We start from the raw sequence: 15,338 nt of genomic DNA, 5'->3' as shown, positions 1-15,338 counted from the left end.
TTATAGTAGTCACACTAGCTTCCAACTTATGGTCTTTATTTATAAGGAATATTTCTTTGGTCTTGGTGGTTTTCTGAAATGTTTCTAGGCAGTAATTATTTTGTAGTACCATGGTTCATCGAAAACCCATCCTTAATTGGTATACTACTGGTAATAATAAGGCATCTTGAAATAGTTGGTATCCGTATAAAGGTACACTGAAGATTGTGGGGAAAAAATGAAATTAAAAAAAATGTGAGATAGGAAAATAGTTTGATGCAAAGTTTTATTTTTAGAAATATAAGCACTGAATAAAATAGGTATGTTTTAAGTTCTAATTTTTGTCTTATTAACTATTATAATCAATCGGAATCAAATATATTCAGCCAATGCTTTTTAATATAAATACTTGATTTTCATTAAATTTTTCATTGGGTGTTAACATTATTCATACCCCCTAACTGTTCAGCACAATAAGTATACTATTTTCTTCCACATGCCTGTTACATGACATTATTTTACATTATTACAAGAGTGGCAGAGTTCAAACCAGGTGACCCGTAAAACTTGTGGATCCTGACATGCCATAAAAGTTGGAAACCACCATGAAAACTTGGAATGAAATAATCATTATTTTTTCAGGATCTTAGTTATATATGTTGGACATTATCCATATCTTATCTTCTGTGCCACCTAGCTTATGATTCAACATATAAATAAGAAGTGTTTGATTTCTACTTCTGAGGAGTCAATAAATAATATCTTCTTTAGGTAAATGAGTATCTTGATGATTTAAATTTATTCTTAAATTGCCATAATTTAGGCAGTCATCCAGTGAGGAATTGTTCACTATGGCTTTGTTTCACTAACTTTATCATGCTTCATAGTTACTGTTTTATTATCCGATTACATTTGTACATAGTCATTGTTCATATCATATTGTTTATCTTGATTATTTACAAAAATTGCTTCCACAAAAACCTTGGCAATTGATGCCTTACCAAAATGTTACCATACCTTATTGGCTCTAGTTTTTGTACCCGCATCCTGATTTGATGACTGGTAGGAAATGTCTGGCAGACATTTGAGGGGCTTCAGTCTTGAATTTGGTAGGGTGATGTCTTCTTCCAATGCTCCTCCTCACAAACAAAAGTAAATTTATGATTTCCACAGCTGATTTCTCAGAGAATAATTATGGTATATAATTTAGTACACATGTAAAAAACTGTATCATACCAAAAACTAATTTAAATTTACTTTTTTTTTGTAAAATATCTCCAAACAACTAACACAATATTTTTGTGTAGCTTGATATTACTAGACACTCATAATTTTGTTTATCTTGCTGTTGCTTACTATTGGTAATAATTATAATTATAAATAATTATCTATGCTTGTCCTCTCCCAGAATGAGGTTAGATATATTTTTATTTGCAGGTTTAGACTATTATATCAGATTTGGATATAGAGTATTTTTTATAACTTTGATTTTGTAAGATTAGCATTGTTGTATTATTTCATTATTATTTATTTCTTGAAATAAACTAATAAAATACCCTTTGAGTGTAGCATAATTAAATAACAATATGAATATAGCATATACATAAATAACAAAATGTAGGCAATACAACTGTGAAGCTGTAATTGTTTTGATTACATTTCAGGATAATGACCAATATCCTTAATTTATACAAACATAAGTCCTCAATTGATCATTGTGCAAATGAGGATATAAGTGAATTGCAATTTTGAATTACTTTTAGGAGATATACAATCGTTAGCATGTGACAGCAGGAAATTTGTAAAAAAATGAGTGTAATTTGATGCATATTTATTTATCAATGTGGGCATCAATGCATTTTAGCATCTGGTATAAATAACCATGCTTAAGCAATGCCAGAAAAAAAATGTATATGTATGTGTGTATATATATATTAATATATATATATATATATATATATATATATATATATATATATATATATATATATATATATATATATATATATATATATATATATATATATAAGTGAGATGAATGGATCTTTTATTTGACTTTAGTTATATAGCCGGTATTATCTGGATGGAAAATAGAAGCGGACAAGTACTTGGTTTCTTTTGAAGAATGACTTTATTCCAGGTCATTAGTATTTTGGAATACAATAGTTTTTCCTGATTGTTTTAACCATTCCTTCTGGAAATTCACAATATTTTCCTACGAGGCTTCAGTTGTGTGGACATGGAGAAGAATGATAAAAGTTAAATGGATGGAAAGGAAACAAATGGAGAAATAATAATCATGGTAGGAGAAGATTGAGGGTTGTTGGGAGAAATTCAAATGGCAACAATAAATGGTGAAATGTTGAAGAATGTGTAGAGGAGAAAATGTCAGGCAAGCAAGGTAAGAGGATGAAATTTTTTTCCTTTTTAATTGAAGGGAGGTCGAAATTATGAAGAGTCAAGGCAGGGTTTATCGTAGTGAGGTTTGTCACATTGTGTCATGTTAGGTGAGACTAAGGAATGTAGCAGTGGTTAGCCTGTGCCCATTCAAAACCTACTTTATCCATTCTCATTAACCATAATAATGCTTCTTTGGTAGTGCTACCATCATCTGATGATAAAGAATGAATGAAGTCTGTTGATGAAGGTAGCATTATGAAGATTTCTGAACTATACTGATGGGGTCTTGGATTGGAATGAAGTATGGGGGTAGGATCTCATCCATTAAAGGGGAATTCTCTCACTTGATCTAAGTACTATGTTTTCCTGTGATTCCACTCACAGTATGAGTCGGTATAGACATGCAGGAATTAACAGTTGGCATGAGTACAATACAACAGCTATGAAAATCAGATAAATCAGTTGTATGCTTGCATTATTCAAGTGATGGCATAATATCCCACATACAAAACAACTTTCTTCCTTGGAAACCCATTCATTCTTCCCCCACCTTTTTTGGCCAACCCAGGAGGTATGACAGATGTCTTGGATAGAGTATCAAGCTCTGGTCATGCTTAGACATCCTTAATTTTTCATATCCATACAAGGATAAAACAAACAATCAAATATTCAATTGTGCCCGGCTCAACTTAATGGAAATTCATGTTAATTAAATAAAGAATACAATGTATCTTTTACTGTCCTTTATTCACATACAACTAGTTTCAACGCTCAAGCATCATCAAGAGCTAACTTCGATCATCTTGAGCAAAAAATTTTTGAAAGACAACAATCTGATTATTGAAAAATCAGACAAAGGCAACACAGTGGTAGTGATGAATAAAAGTGACTATATAGAAAAGTGTTATGACTTCATCAGCAGTGAAACAATTGTGAAACTCCCAAATGACCCCACCACAAAATTCCAAAGAATAGTTATTAAGTGTTCAAAAACCACCCTCAATATCCTCAAACAAAGTGAAATTTAGAAAGCAATAGTGATGAATCCCGAGGGCTCCCAGATTTTTTGGCCTTCCTAAAATTCATAAAGTAAATATTCCCATGAGGCCAGTGATTTCCAGTGTATCCGCCCCCACGAGAAAACTAGCCTCCCTTTTGAACTCCCTCTTCAGAGAGTTGACACATTTCCAATCTAAGTAGGAGTGAAAAATTCCTGTGATTTCTGTGCACAGCTCTCCAAGATAGGTCCCCCGCCCTCCATACATATCCTAGTGTCATTTGATGTCAAAAACCTTTTCACAAATATCCCGGTTTTGGAAGCATTGGTAGTGGCGGAAAAAGTGCTAGGGCCGAACCACCCTTCCTCAGTGAGTTCATGTCACTTTTGAGATTGTGTGTGGAACAAAATTATTTCCAATTTAACAATGAATTCTTCAAACAAGTTGAAGGATTAGCCATGGGGTCCCCATTATCATCACTACTTGCTGACCTGTACATGGACGATTTTGAAAGAAAAATATTCTGCAGCCCCTCATTTTGTACCAAGAATATTCACCGTTGGTTTCGATACATAGATGATAACTTTGCTATATGGACAGGCACTGATAGACAGTTAGAAAAGTTTATGAACAACCTAAATTACCAATGCAAAAGTATCAATTTCACTTGTGAGAAAGAACATCATAGTCAATTAAATGTTTTAGATATCACAGTGTCGAAAAAGGGACGGGACTTTGAATTTGCAATTTTTTGGAAAAGTACCACCACAGACCACATCATCCCATACAACTCCCACCATCACATATCGCAAAAGCTTTTCACTTTTCATTTCCTAGTAAACAGACTGTTGGCCATTCCTCTTTCCAAAAGTAATTTTGTTAAATAACTCAAAACGATTAAAGGTTTAGCAATGAAAAATGGCTACAAAGAAAATTTAATTGACAAAATACTGCAAAGAAAATGTTCCTTCAAAGCATACAATCTTTTGTGCAAACCAATTAATGTGGAGGAAATAGGTTACAAATGGTGCAAACTCCCATATTATGGATTGATTTCACAAAAGTTAGCCAACCTCTTTCCTAGGGAGAAATTTCGAATAGATTTTTACAATACGAATAATTTAAAATCTTTCTTGAATACTACAAAAGACAAAATATGTACACAAAATAAAAGTGGCATTTACAAGTTAACTTGTAAGGACTGTAGTGCTATATATATAGGTCAAGCGGGGAGATCATTAAAAATACGGGCGGAGGAACACAAATGCTGTTTCAGAAACTGTGACCTCAAGCAATCACACTTCGCCAAGCATCTATGGGAAGAAAATCATGGGAGTGATTTCAACCCGAAACTCTTACACCAGATGGAAAAAGGAATGAGGATGGACAAGTGGGAAGAGCTGGAAATTAGGAAGAATTTAAAAACGGGTCATTTGGTTATCGATTTATTGTTTGAATACCTCTCCCCAATCCTAGAAGTACCCCTTTCCTTCATAGATAGACCCGACAAACCCCCCACCCCACTGTAAATCAACCAATCACCTTTCCTGATGCTTAACACCCCTCTCCCCCCTCCCCATCAATGCCGGTCGCAACCCCATTTTCTTTCCCCTCCTTCTCCCCCCTCTCTCACCCACCCCTCCTCTCCCTCATTAATGCTATATAACTGGACTGCGACTTGATTAATTTGTACCTGATGATGATGCTTGAGCGTTGAAACTAGTTGTACATGAATAAAGGGCAGTGGAAAGATGCATTGTATTCTTCATTTAATTAAGCAATCAAATGCCTGCAATAGATTTCTTTCTTATTAAAATTGTGACGCAAGTAATCATGAGTTAATGTATTTCAAGTTATCCTTAATAGTTTTAATTCACCATTTTGACCAAAATATACTGATTTGTAGTCATCTTTATTTTCAGACCCCACTGATTTTTAGTTCTTCCAAAAGATTCTGTCGCTTGAAGGGAGCATTTGAACTGTTTTTTCTCTGAGCATAAGCTGATGAAAAAAATCACTATTAATTGAGGCCTAAATAATGAGGTATTGTAATGAAGATAGAGTTATCACACTGAAGTTCTATGAAGAATAAGCAGTTTCCATTAGCATTAGAATTTTGCGATGAAAATAAAAAATGATTGCATTTTAATTAGCACTCTTAGGGCTCTAATGATAGCTGAGTTAAAAAAAAAGAATTAAAAAAAATTAATATTAACAATTTTTTCAAGAATACATTGAATAATAAAGAAAATATTATTCAAAATTAAAAATTAGTTGAATCATGGAAGAGACTTGAAAAACTCTTGGAATACCGGCTGCCTGATACTGTTCAATTAGATTTGATGTTAGATTCATTTTTCTGTGGATTCCATCTAACTTGAAAAGGACTTGACTAGAAATAGTACAATGGGCTAATGTGCCAGAATGTATGATTGCCCAGGAAGTCTGCATCATGCCATTATCAATTCAGCTCATATCACATGTGGGGTGATTTCTTGAGCTGTTGTGAACATAAAGTCTTGCATGCTCTAAAATATTCTTTAAGTTATTCTAAAATGTAGTCATCAGATGGGAGCAAGGTTTTTGTTAGACTTGGGGTTGAAAAGAAAAATTCCATATTTTAGAAGACATACAGTTCCCAAACAATTTTACACTCACTGAATACCATTTTAAATTCCATTTCACAGCCCGTAAAATAAATTCAAATTTTTGTTAGACTGACATTGTCAAAACTGTCTTATCATTGATCAGGTTTTAGAAAACTTTTCATGTTTTTAGGCTGAGTTAATTAGGAGAATAAGATGTAACTATTCAGCTATTTATAGCTTATCATCCTAAAATGTTGTCTACTTAAAGCTGGTACTATTATATGTATTTCATTTTTGCATTGCATACAGTGTTTGAAACATGGCATGTTTTAAACTAGTGTGTAGACATTTGGTGTAACAAATTAAATATGTATTGATAATATTCACATACCAGTAAAAAACACCCTCCCACTCGGTGAAATCTAATTGTTTTATAGCTTTATAATTAACTCCACTCAATGTCAGATGAATTATTGTGTAGTAGGAGTTTATATTGTTTACTCCATCAGAACTGTTTGATGAACCCTATGAAATAATTTTATACTGTTCCATCATTAGGTCGTTGATTCCAGTCCTTTGGTCAGTCATTAATGAGGCTCAGTATTCTATTCACTGGCAATGCTCCGAATTCTAGTTATCCTCTTGTCAGTGTTGGCAAGTTTTTCATCCTTGTGTGTCAAGATTAAATGACAGTGGTATGTAGAACTTTTCTCATTACAATTAAGAGTGGTTCAAAATGAATGATTTAATCCAATTATAAGAGCTTACCATCCTCTATACCCATTTCATTTGTGATAAATCATTTAGAGTTTGAAACAACTGGTATTTGTATTTGTCTGGCCCTTAGATGGATTCAAAAGATTTTTGTTCCTTGTGTTAGGTACTATCCAGGGCTACATGATTCTTTAACATTATTACGTGTCTTATATTCAGTAGTGTTTAACATGTCTGATCCAAGAGACCACAAAAATACAAATTTCAGAAGACAACCCACTGAACCAGACGTAACTCTTTTATGAGAGAGATATTGTTGGTGTACCATGTCTTACAAGCAATATAAATACAAAAGCATATAAAATAAGTTAATAGGAATTGTTTTGCCATAAGAGCAAAAGTTGACATTTTTAACAAATCCATTTATTGGATTACTTCGTTTATGCCAAGTACTAATTGTTGTCATTCTTATGTAATGATTTCTTTATGCTAAATTCTCTGAAAGTTACTTGCTTTAAACCTCATATCAGATTGGTTTTGTAGATTTAAATGTTGCAAACTTCCTATTTGAGAGCATTCATCTTACTGGGGTCATTCAGTTCAGTTCCTAAAGAAGATCTCGGTGGCATTCAGATTCTGAGGTGTTGCATCATTAGGTGAAGCCATGCTGAGCATTGTGGAAAATATAATCCTAACAAACTTAGTGAAATAAAGGAACTTAGGTAAAAATGTATCAAAGGAAATAAAATTCAAAATTCAATCACATGCTATTCCCAACATTGTTTGCTGAATTATGCTACACTCTATTTTTATGAATGTAAATTATTTCATATTTGTACCCTATATTTTTAAACTAGTTATTTTACTGATATATTTTTCTAAAAGCAGCCAAAATTGATTCGACATCAATTAAGGCACAGAAGTACTATTTTAGGAAGACAAAATTAAACGTAATTCCACATAAAATTAACAAGAGTCCTTATTCCCCATAAATTGGCCTGGAGTAATAATTTGAGTTCCTATTGCAGGCTGTCTTATCGAACTTAAAGATTACCATTGTTTTAGTTTCACAGTGCTAAACGCTTGTATGATGGTATTCTTATTCCATTGCAGTTACTGAAAGAGTTTTGTAAATATATTTCTTATTTCTAATTTAATGTTAATTTTCAGCAGTAATTATAAAATTTATTGAAATATGTCATAAAGGATGACCTACAGAAAAAGGTTTAAATAAATAATATTGGAAAAGTAGCTTTATGAGCCAACTTTCTCTTGAAAAATGAACAATTATTGTGACTTTTTTAGCATATAACAATATTTTGGATGACTATGGAAGTGAAAGTATTATTTGAATATTAAAAAAGAAAACTTTGTTGACATGAGTGAATTTGTTTTCATGTTAAAATGCCATTTCATATCTGCCTGAATTCCTTTGTTTTATCAGAACAATGATGGTTTCTTCAAGCTTTCACCTTTATAATAATGATTAATTTTTTTAAATGTATCCTGTACACTCCGATTCATGGAAGTTCATGATACTGCCATTTATATTCTATTTTATCTTGATCATCTCATTTTCAGACAGTTGTTACTGCAAAGTCATCAGACATTTAAAGGTAATGGAAGCAGTATAAAAATTCAGTAAAATCAAATGGATCAGGTGTATCATCATCTGTACATAACATGATAGTGTGAAGAAATCAACAAAAATATGGCAGGAAAACCCATATTTGCTATTACTTTGAAATGCCTATTGTAAATATATTAGCAAGTTAACTCATTAACTCATGTAAATTGACTTATGAACTAACATGACAATATCACAGTTAATCAGAACCCTGGCTATTACCCTTGAAACTTCTCTTTATCATATTATTCTCTCCTAAAGAATCACTTTATTTCTTTGTTAAGTATATACAATTATGTATGTACTTATATCAAGTAATAAAATAGTGTATTTTCTCTTATCATTTTGCTTAGAATATAAAATATTTCCTGCACATTAGAAAAGTGATTTTGAAAAAAAAATCATCATTTAACTGAAAAAATACATTAGGACCTGAAAGATAAAGTTATGTAAGGATTTATAAAAATTTTCAATTCAATTAAATTCATCTTATCCATGTACCTGGATTTGTACTTTCATTCCTCAATGTTAGTAACCACGTTTCAGGTGGTTCCTGATGTGGGACAGAAGAGGGGAGAAATGGAGACTGGTGCTGGCCACTGGGTCCACCTGCACGGCCCTGTCTGCCCCTCCCCATTCCATTCTCCTCACCTAAACCAGAATCCGATTGGTGCTGGCGCCCTCTGCTACCCGAGCACCGACTCCTCCCATTCTGGGTTGGGAACGTGAGCCTCATCTCCACATCGGGCTGGGGGCAGCTCCCAGCTATGGTCACTGACCACCCATGTGCACTCTCACTAGTCTGAGTTCCGGTACTTGTCTCTGCCCCCCACTCAACTTCTCTGCCTTTCTTTCGACGGTGGTGGCGGTGGCGGCTGCGATCGTTCGTCTGGGAGGATGTTGGACTTGTGGGCGAAGAAGAGTGAGGTGCTTGGGACGAGTCAGAAGCTACCCTATTTGTGCTGGGGAGGAATGCGAGGTGAGTGGGGCGGGCCACAATTGACGACGACGGATTGTTGACGGGGACAAGGGAATTTTGTGTGTTTTGCACTCGGCTCGTTTGGAGGGGTCTTGGAAGACGTGATCTGGGGTGAGCTAAGTTTGTAAGTTGAACCCTCTCCTGGACTGGACTGTTTTCAGGGCTAACAATCTGAGGCAGTTTTGTGGGGAAGCCACTTCCATTTGTGTCAGGAGTAGATAGGTCTGGACTTGATTTGGCATGACGTGAGTGCGTTGCTATTCTAGTGACTGTCTTCTGAGCTTTGATCTCTCTCTTTTGTGTTGGCTCTTTTACCTTTTCCTCCTTCCTGGAACTCTTTGAGTCATCTTCCTCACAGCTAGACTTCAAGTCGGCATGCATTAGATAAAAATTGAGCCAACCACAGGACAAAGAGACCAAATCATCCTCATTATTGTTCTCAATACCCAAAGCCACCTTTCCTTTGTGAGAAACCTGACCATTGAGTAGACCTGCTGATTCATTTGTTTTTTGCCTCTTTAAACTACCCCTCTTACTGCCTGATTTGCCACTTGATTTTGAGCTCCTACTATCATCATCACTGCCTGATTTTGGTGCTGGTACTGGTGGTGGTACACCCTCAAGTTGGGCCTCTCCATTCTGCTCTACCTTGATGATAATATTTGTGTCACCCGACTCAGACACAAGGTCTACTCTCTTTCCCTGCAAATCAACACTGTAGTGCATGTTGTTATTACTATCATTTAAAGGAACAGCTGTCACTTGCACTTCATTCTCTTTGTTCACAGAGTTACTCTCAGCATTTTCACTCGGAGAGTCTTTGTTTGCTGTACTTTCTTTTCCCTCATTTTCATTCTCCACCGAACCTTTGCTCTCTTCTTTAATAGTCTGCAGTTCAGAAATGCCCGCTTCGTGGGGTTTCAACTGCTTAATTTCTCTGTGTCTTGGTCCATTTGATCTTGACCTGTTCCTTCCACCCAGTTTCTTTGCATTTTCACTCCTCAACCTAGGCCTTAACCTGGCAGCATCAGTCTCACTTCCAGCCTCCACACTGATCACATCCACTTCCACCTCCTCCTCTTCAGAGTTTGATGAGGCGGAAAGGGATGAGGGTGGTGTGGAGGAGGAGGAGGACTCCAGGTGCAGGCTCCTGTCTTCTGGTATGCACTTGAATTTTTGCTGAAAGGTGCCCCCACGAGTCCTCAGTGGTGTACCTCCCTTTGAGGCAGGGGTGGGACCAGAGGCTCCATGTGGTTTTGTCATCCTTCCACCGGATTGAGGGTTGCTTGGGCGGTTGGTATGACCCAAAGGAACCCTTCTCTGAGGCTGAGAAGGCTTAGATTGGGTTTCTGTTGGACCTTTTGATAGGCTGCGTGACCTTGGAGGTTTAGAAGCAGTTTTCTTTGCTAGTGCCATTTCTTCGGCTTTTTTCCTCTGATTCCTTTGCCTCTCCATCTGTTAAGGGATAAAAAAAGGTAAATTATGTTCATGTAAGAACTTGTATCTGGCATCACTTTGAGAAAATCTGTAATATGCATAATAATAGGATGAAACTACTATTTACATCTTCTCATGGTATTTTTTTAAATTCAACAAACCATATTTGTGACAACTCATGCCATTCTAATTGTGAGAATGGCATAAAGTGTAAAAACTATTCACTGTTGAATTTAAAGTACAGTGTAAAAAAATTACATGCTGGTTTTATTCTGTTATCATGGACTTATGATGAGAAGGATAAATCTTAGAAAAGAACTTTGTGCATCAAAAGGAATAGATATTTTTGAAAATGTAAAAAGAAATTTTTGAGTATTTAGTTAATATTCACTAAAGTTTACAGCAATATTAATAGCAGTTATTTTTCAAATATTATAAAGCAGTATTCAAACATTTATTGTTCTTTTTATTTGGACATTCTATTTGTCTGTATGTCATGACTCAGACATTGCTGAATAATCTCTTGTATAAAGAACAAAAAATTGATTGAAAAAGAAAAGAAATAATTATGAATAATTGAAATCTCTCAAGTAGTCAAAGTAATTTATGAGTAATGAATGATGTTGTTAAATGGCATATATACACATATACTGACTGCCTTCTCAATAATATCCTTAGGATCATTAAATTAATCCAAATGAATGAAAAATGTGTAAACTATTTCAAAAAGTTATTTCAATACCTGCCATGTTTGATTTGATGTCTCCTTTTGCGTAATGAGTGAAGATCAAGATTGGGGAAATTATAAATTAGGGGTGCTGTTAGTACAAATTTCATCAGTTGAATCATTTCTGTTCATATGATATGGTGCCGTTCATGTGAAAAATGATAATATATCAAAAGGGGATATGCTAAGGGCTACGAGGTTTGGTTTGATTAGTTAATGCCCTTTCACTTTACAATATTAAAATGTTCACTAATACTTATGCTGAATCATAATAATCCTGATGACCTTGGTCGGTATGGTTTTTCAAGGTATTCACATAGATTATCATCTAACACCTATTTTCTACAATGAATGGTTGATTTCTTACTGACCTCACTTCAAGTTTATCATAATTATAACTATGAAAGCTCTAATTGATTGGGCAAAATTTACTGAGTTATGGGCAGATATCACATCAAGTTTAGCTTCATCAAAATTATGCAGATGTTCTAATTGATAGGGAAAAATTGACTGACATAATGGACAGATCTGTTTTAGAATTCCTAAACAATGGTTTTACATGAAGCGCATTGCAACCAGTGGAAACAGGTATGCAATACCTTCATTGAATAAATCTCCTGGAATATCCACATAAAACTAAAATATTGTGAAATATATATTAAAATATTTAACGTAAAATATATGAAAACATAAATGAACATATGTCACTCGATCTAAAACTGACCGCTGAAAGGATAAGTAGTCATTCAATGGTAATCATCCTTCATGACCGGGCATATAGGCAGGAAAATTCAAATCATAATTTTTACTAACAGTTTCACATTATATATCTGCTTGTTAATCTATGCAAATAAATTGCATTCCAAAATATGTTAAGCTTCAATATTATTTCAATAGTCAATATGACCCTGGTGAATGGGATGCATTTGTATGACCCTAGGGATTAAGAAAATTTCTTGAAAAAATAATAGAGGAATGAATTAAGTTTACTTTATGAATATCTTGAAAGCTTTTTGGTTTTGATATTTATTTGTTTGTTTAGTTGTTTCTGTTATGTTTGGCAGGATAGAGAAGTAACTTAGTAGTAACAAAACCCAAAATATAGGAAAAGAGGCTTGAATGGGATTGGGAAGAAAAAAGTCTACTTTGCCCTATCCCTAGAGCATTATGGTACTACCAACAATTGCACACTCCCTTGTTTCCCCATCTGCTTCCTTCTGTGCTTCCCTTCCCATATTTTACCTACTTACTGTTTTATAATCCATTTAATTCATTTATATTATTTCATTCATGAGATCACTCTGACAGCTATATGCGAATCTTTGTGACTTTGTTTTAAGCCTTTCTGGGTAACTGTAGATGGCACAGCAAATACTCACCTGACCTTGGACATGTGATTTACATATACTAGGATTTAGTTGTGCGTAGCCTTTGCTCCCAAATAATAAGCCACTCATGGTTATTTACTAGTATGAGACAATGACAGCCAATTGGCTAAGATTTTTATGTAAGTGAGGGAGATTACAAGTACTTAAGTACAGTCATCCTCTAATGTACACCAAAATCAAAGAATTTTAAAGCGAAAATATCTTTTACCAAAGCGAACGAATAATTCCAGTCAAGGCGAATGATTTATGTTGTAAAATTACTGCATTTCAGGTCAGCTTTTAGTGAATTGTTTTGACATAGATAATATTTTAATTCTCTTCCATAATATTTCGATTCTCCTCCATAATAACACAATAAATGATGCATAATATTCACATGATTATTTCTTTATCTTTCCCTAACTCATTGTTTAGAGAATATTTTTTTATCCTAGCTTTTTAAACAGAAGACGAACACTAATTTAATTCCACCTAACTTTCAGACCGAAATCTACGAAACAGACCTTTTGCAGCAATCGTCTATGTCTCTGTGCCAACCGATCACGCAGGCGTTTAGGCATGGCGGAAACAGTCTCTGGACCGACAGACATGGAGGCTTTCTTGACTCGCTCCGGCTGTTTATGCTTCTCGGAGGAACAAGGCGAGGGCGAGGAACCCGAAAACGAGATCGAGGTGGGCGGAGAGGACGAGCCTATCGCGACGAAGAACGCCTCCCCTCCAACCAGGGGCGTCTGCGGCTTGGAACTTTTGGCCGGGCTCTCCTCGAGAGCCGCGGCCGTGGCCTTGGCCGCTCTCGCCATGCTTCTCCGGGCCATGACCACCGCCTCGTCCTCGAGGCTGTCCACGAGACTGCAATCTTCCGACTCAGCGCCTTTCGGGACAACAGGGAGAGGGATGGGCGGCGCAGGACCCGCCACCGGCAATCCGCTTCCGTCTCCCCCGATGTTGACGGACATGGAGTCAGACCTGGGAATCGCGGAGTACCGTGGGATCAGCGACATGACCTGCGAGGCCGCTGGACTGGCGGAGGCTACGGGGGATGGTGACGGGTGGGTTATCTCCAGCCTTTCCGAGTGGGGCTCGCCGAAGTACGTCAGCCGCCCGCCGATTTGGGAGCCCCTGTTTTGGTAAGTGACCTTTTGTGGGCTCTCTGCCGCGTCCACGACCCCGCGCGAGGTCTTCCTGGACCACTCGTCGGCCAGTGGCTGGGTGGACAGAGGGTCATGGGGGAAGGGTCCCGGAGGTTGAGGGCCCCACTGCTCCTCGTTCGCCATGCGGAACTTACGGATGACCACCTCGGGGACGGAATAACGTCGGCGGGGGAGTGGGTGGGGCAGGAAGGGCTGGCCTGAGGCCGCCCCCGTCCTTGCCTCGCCTTCCTCCGCCTCTCTGCCGCTCCTACAGCTCGAGCCCATGTCACCCTCCTCCGAAGAGGCTCCTTCCTCCTCCTCCTCTTCGTCCTCCTCCTCCTCCTCTCCTTCCTCCTCGTCCTCCTGCCGCCCTCCTTCCTCCTCTCTGCATCCGCAACTTGTCCTTGGGTGACGGTCTTGATCTCTCCGCGGCTCCCTTGAAAGACCAAAAATGTTTTCCATGAGTTAAGGGGTTGGCCGTCTTTCTCATCCAGTGCACATTCCGATCTGCCTCTTCTCGCTTTCTCTCTCTCTCTTTCTCTCTCCCTCTCTCTCTCTGTGTTTTTATGCTTCCATTTTAGCTTGACCTCTTTTTTTCCGGTGGGATTTAATTTTCCTCAACGGGGCGAGACTGGGCTCGCTTTTCGGGAAAAGGTTGTAATCTCAAATCGTCCACTCAATTTTTTTTTCTCTCTCTCTCTCTCTCCCTCTCTCATTCCATGATTATTGGATCGATGTGGTGACGTTTTTGGCGTCATTGCATAGACAGTATTTCTTCCTTGGTCGGAAGACATCTTGATTTATGCAAGCCCTCTATTTTTTTCTTTCTTTCCCTCTCTTCGCTTCGCCAGAAAGTGAGGACGCCGTTGACACGCTTTGCTGAAAAGGGAGTGATCGATATTGTCTATCTTGGACGTAATTCTGAAAGATTTCTGTGACTGGCCTGCCGTCTTGTAATGCCCTGGCTGATTTCGTATTCGACCCGTTCAGGGCATCGCTCTTTCGAGTGGCTTCTCTCATGGCACTCAATTATCCGGCCTAGTGTCGAGAGCAGAAGCTCGAAAGTCTCAGTCTATGTTGCCCAACGATCGAAGGTTTGAATATCCATATTCGTCTCGTATACTTCTTTCAATGGTATATCTGCTTCTATATTGTTGGTGTAGCATTTAGCCTATCTAATACTAGCACAAATATTTGGATAGTTGCACATGAAGAGGCACTTCTCTTCCTTATGCTTCTGAGGTTCGCCATTTGTTTTCGCAGCACCGGGCCGAAACGAAGATGTTTTGGATGTCCTTGAGCGGTCGGTTTATAACGTTTGTGTTTCCGACAAAACTATCTTCGCAAGAACGATGGGCCTGCAGCTAACAA

The 15,338-nt window shown here is 37.0% G+C and overlaps 1 protein-coding gene across 1 annotated transcript; it reads right to left on the bottom strand.

Annotated features, from left to right (window-relative positions):
• Window positions 1–8,992: 8,992 nt before the first annotated feature.
• LOC139694717 (AF4/FMR2 family member lilli-like) lies at window positions 8,993–14,252 on the bottom strand. Its single transcript, XM_071593217.1, has 3 exons — window positions 13,341–14,252; window positions 9,105–10,740; window positions 8,993–9,018 (listed from the first exon to the last, which is right to left on the bottom strand). The coding sequence occupies exons 1-3, from the start codon at window positions 14,250–14,252 to the stop codon at window positions 8,993–8,995; spliced, it is 2,574 nt and encodes an 857-aa protein (XP_071449318.1).
• Window positions 14,253–15,338: the final 1,086 nt, after the last annotated feature.

Source organism: Hetaerina americana, unplaced genomic scaffold, assembly GCF_022747635.1.
Source record: "Hetaerina americana unplaced genomic scaffold, ioHetAmer1.1.p SCAF_53, whole genome shotgun sequence".
Classification (NCBI taxonomy): Eukaryota; Metazoa; Arthropoda; class Insecta; order Odonata; family Calopterygidae; genus Hetaerina; species Hetaerina americana.
The sequence above is the reverse complement of the archived record's forward strand: the minus strand, read 5'-3'. Positions and strand labels throughout refer to the sequence as shown.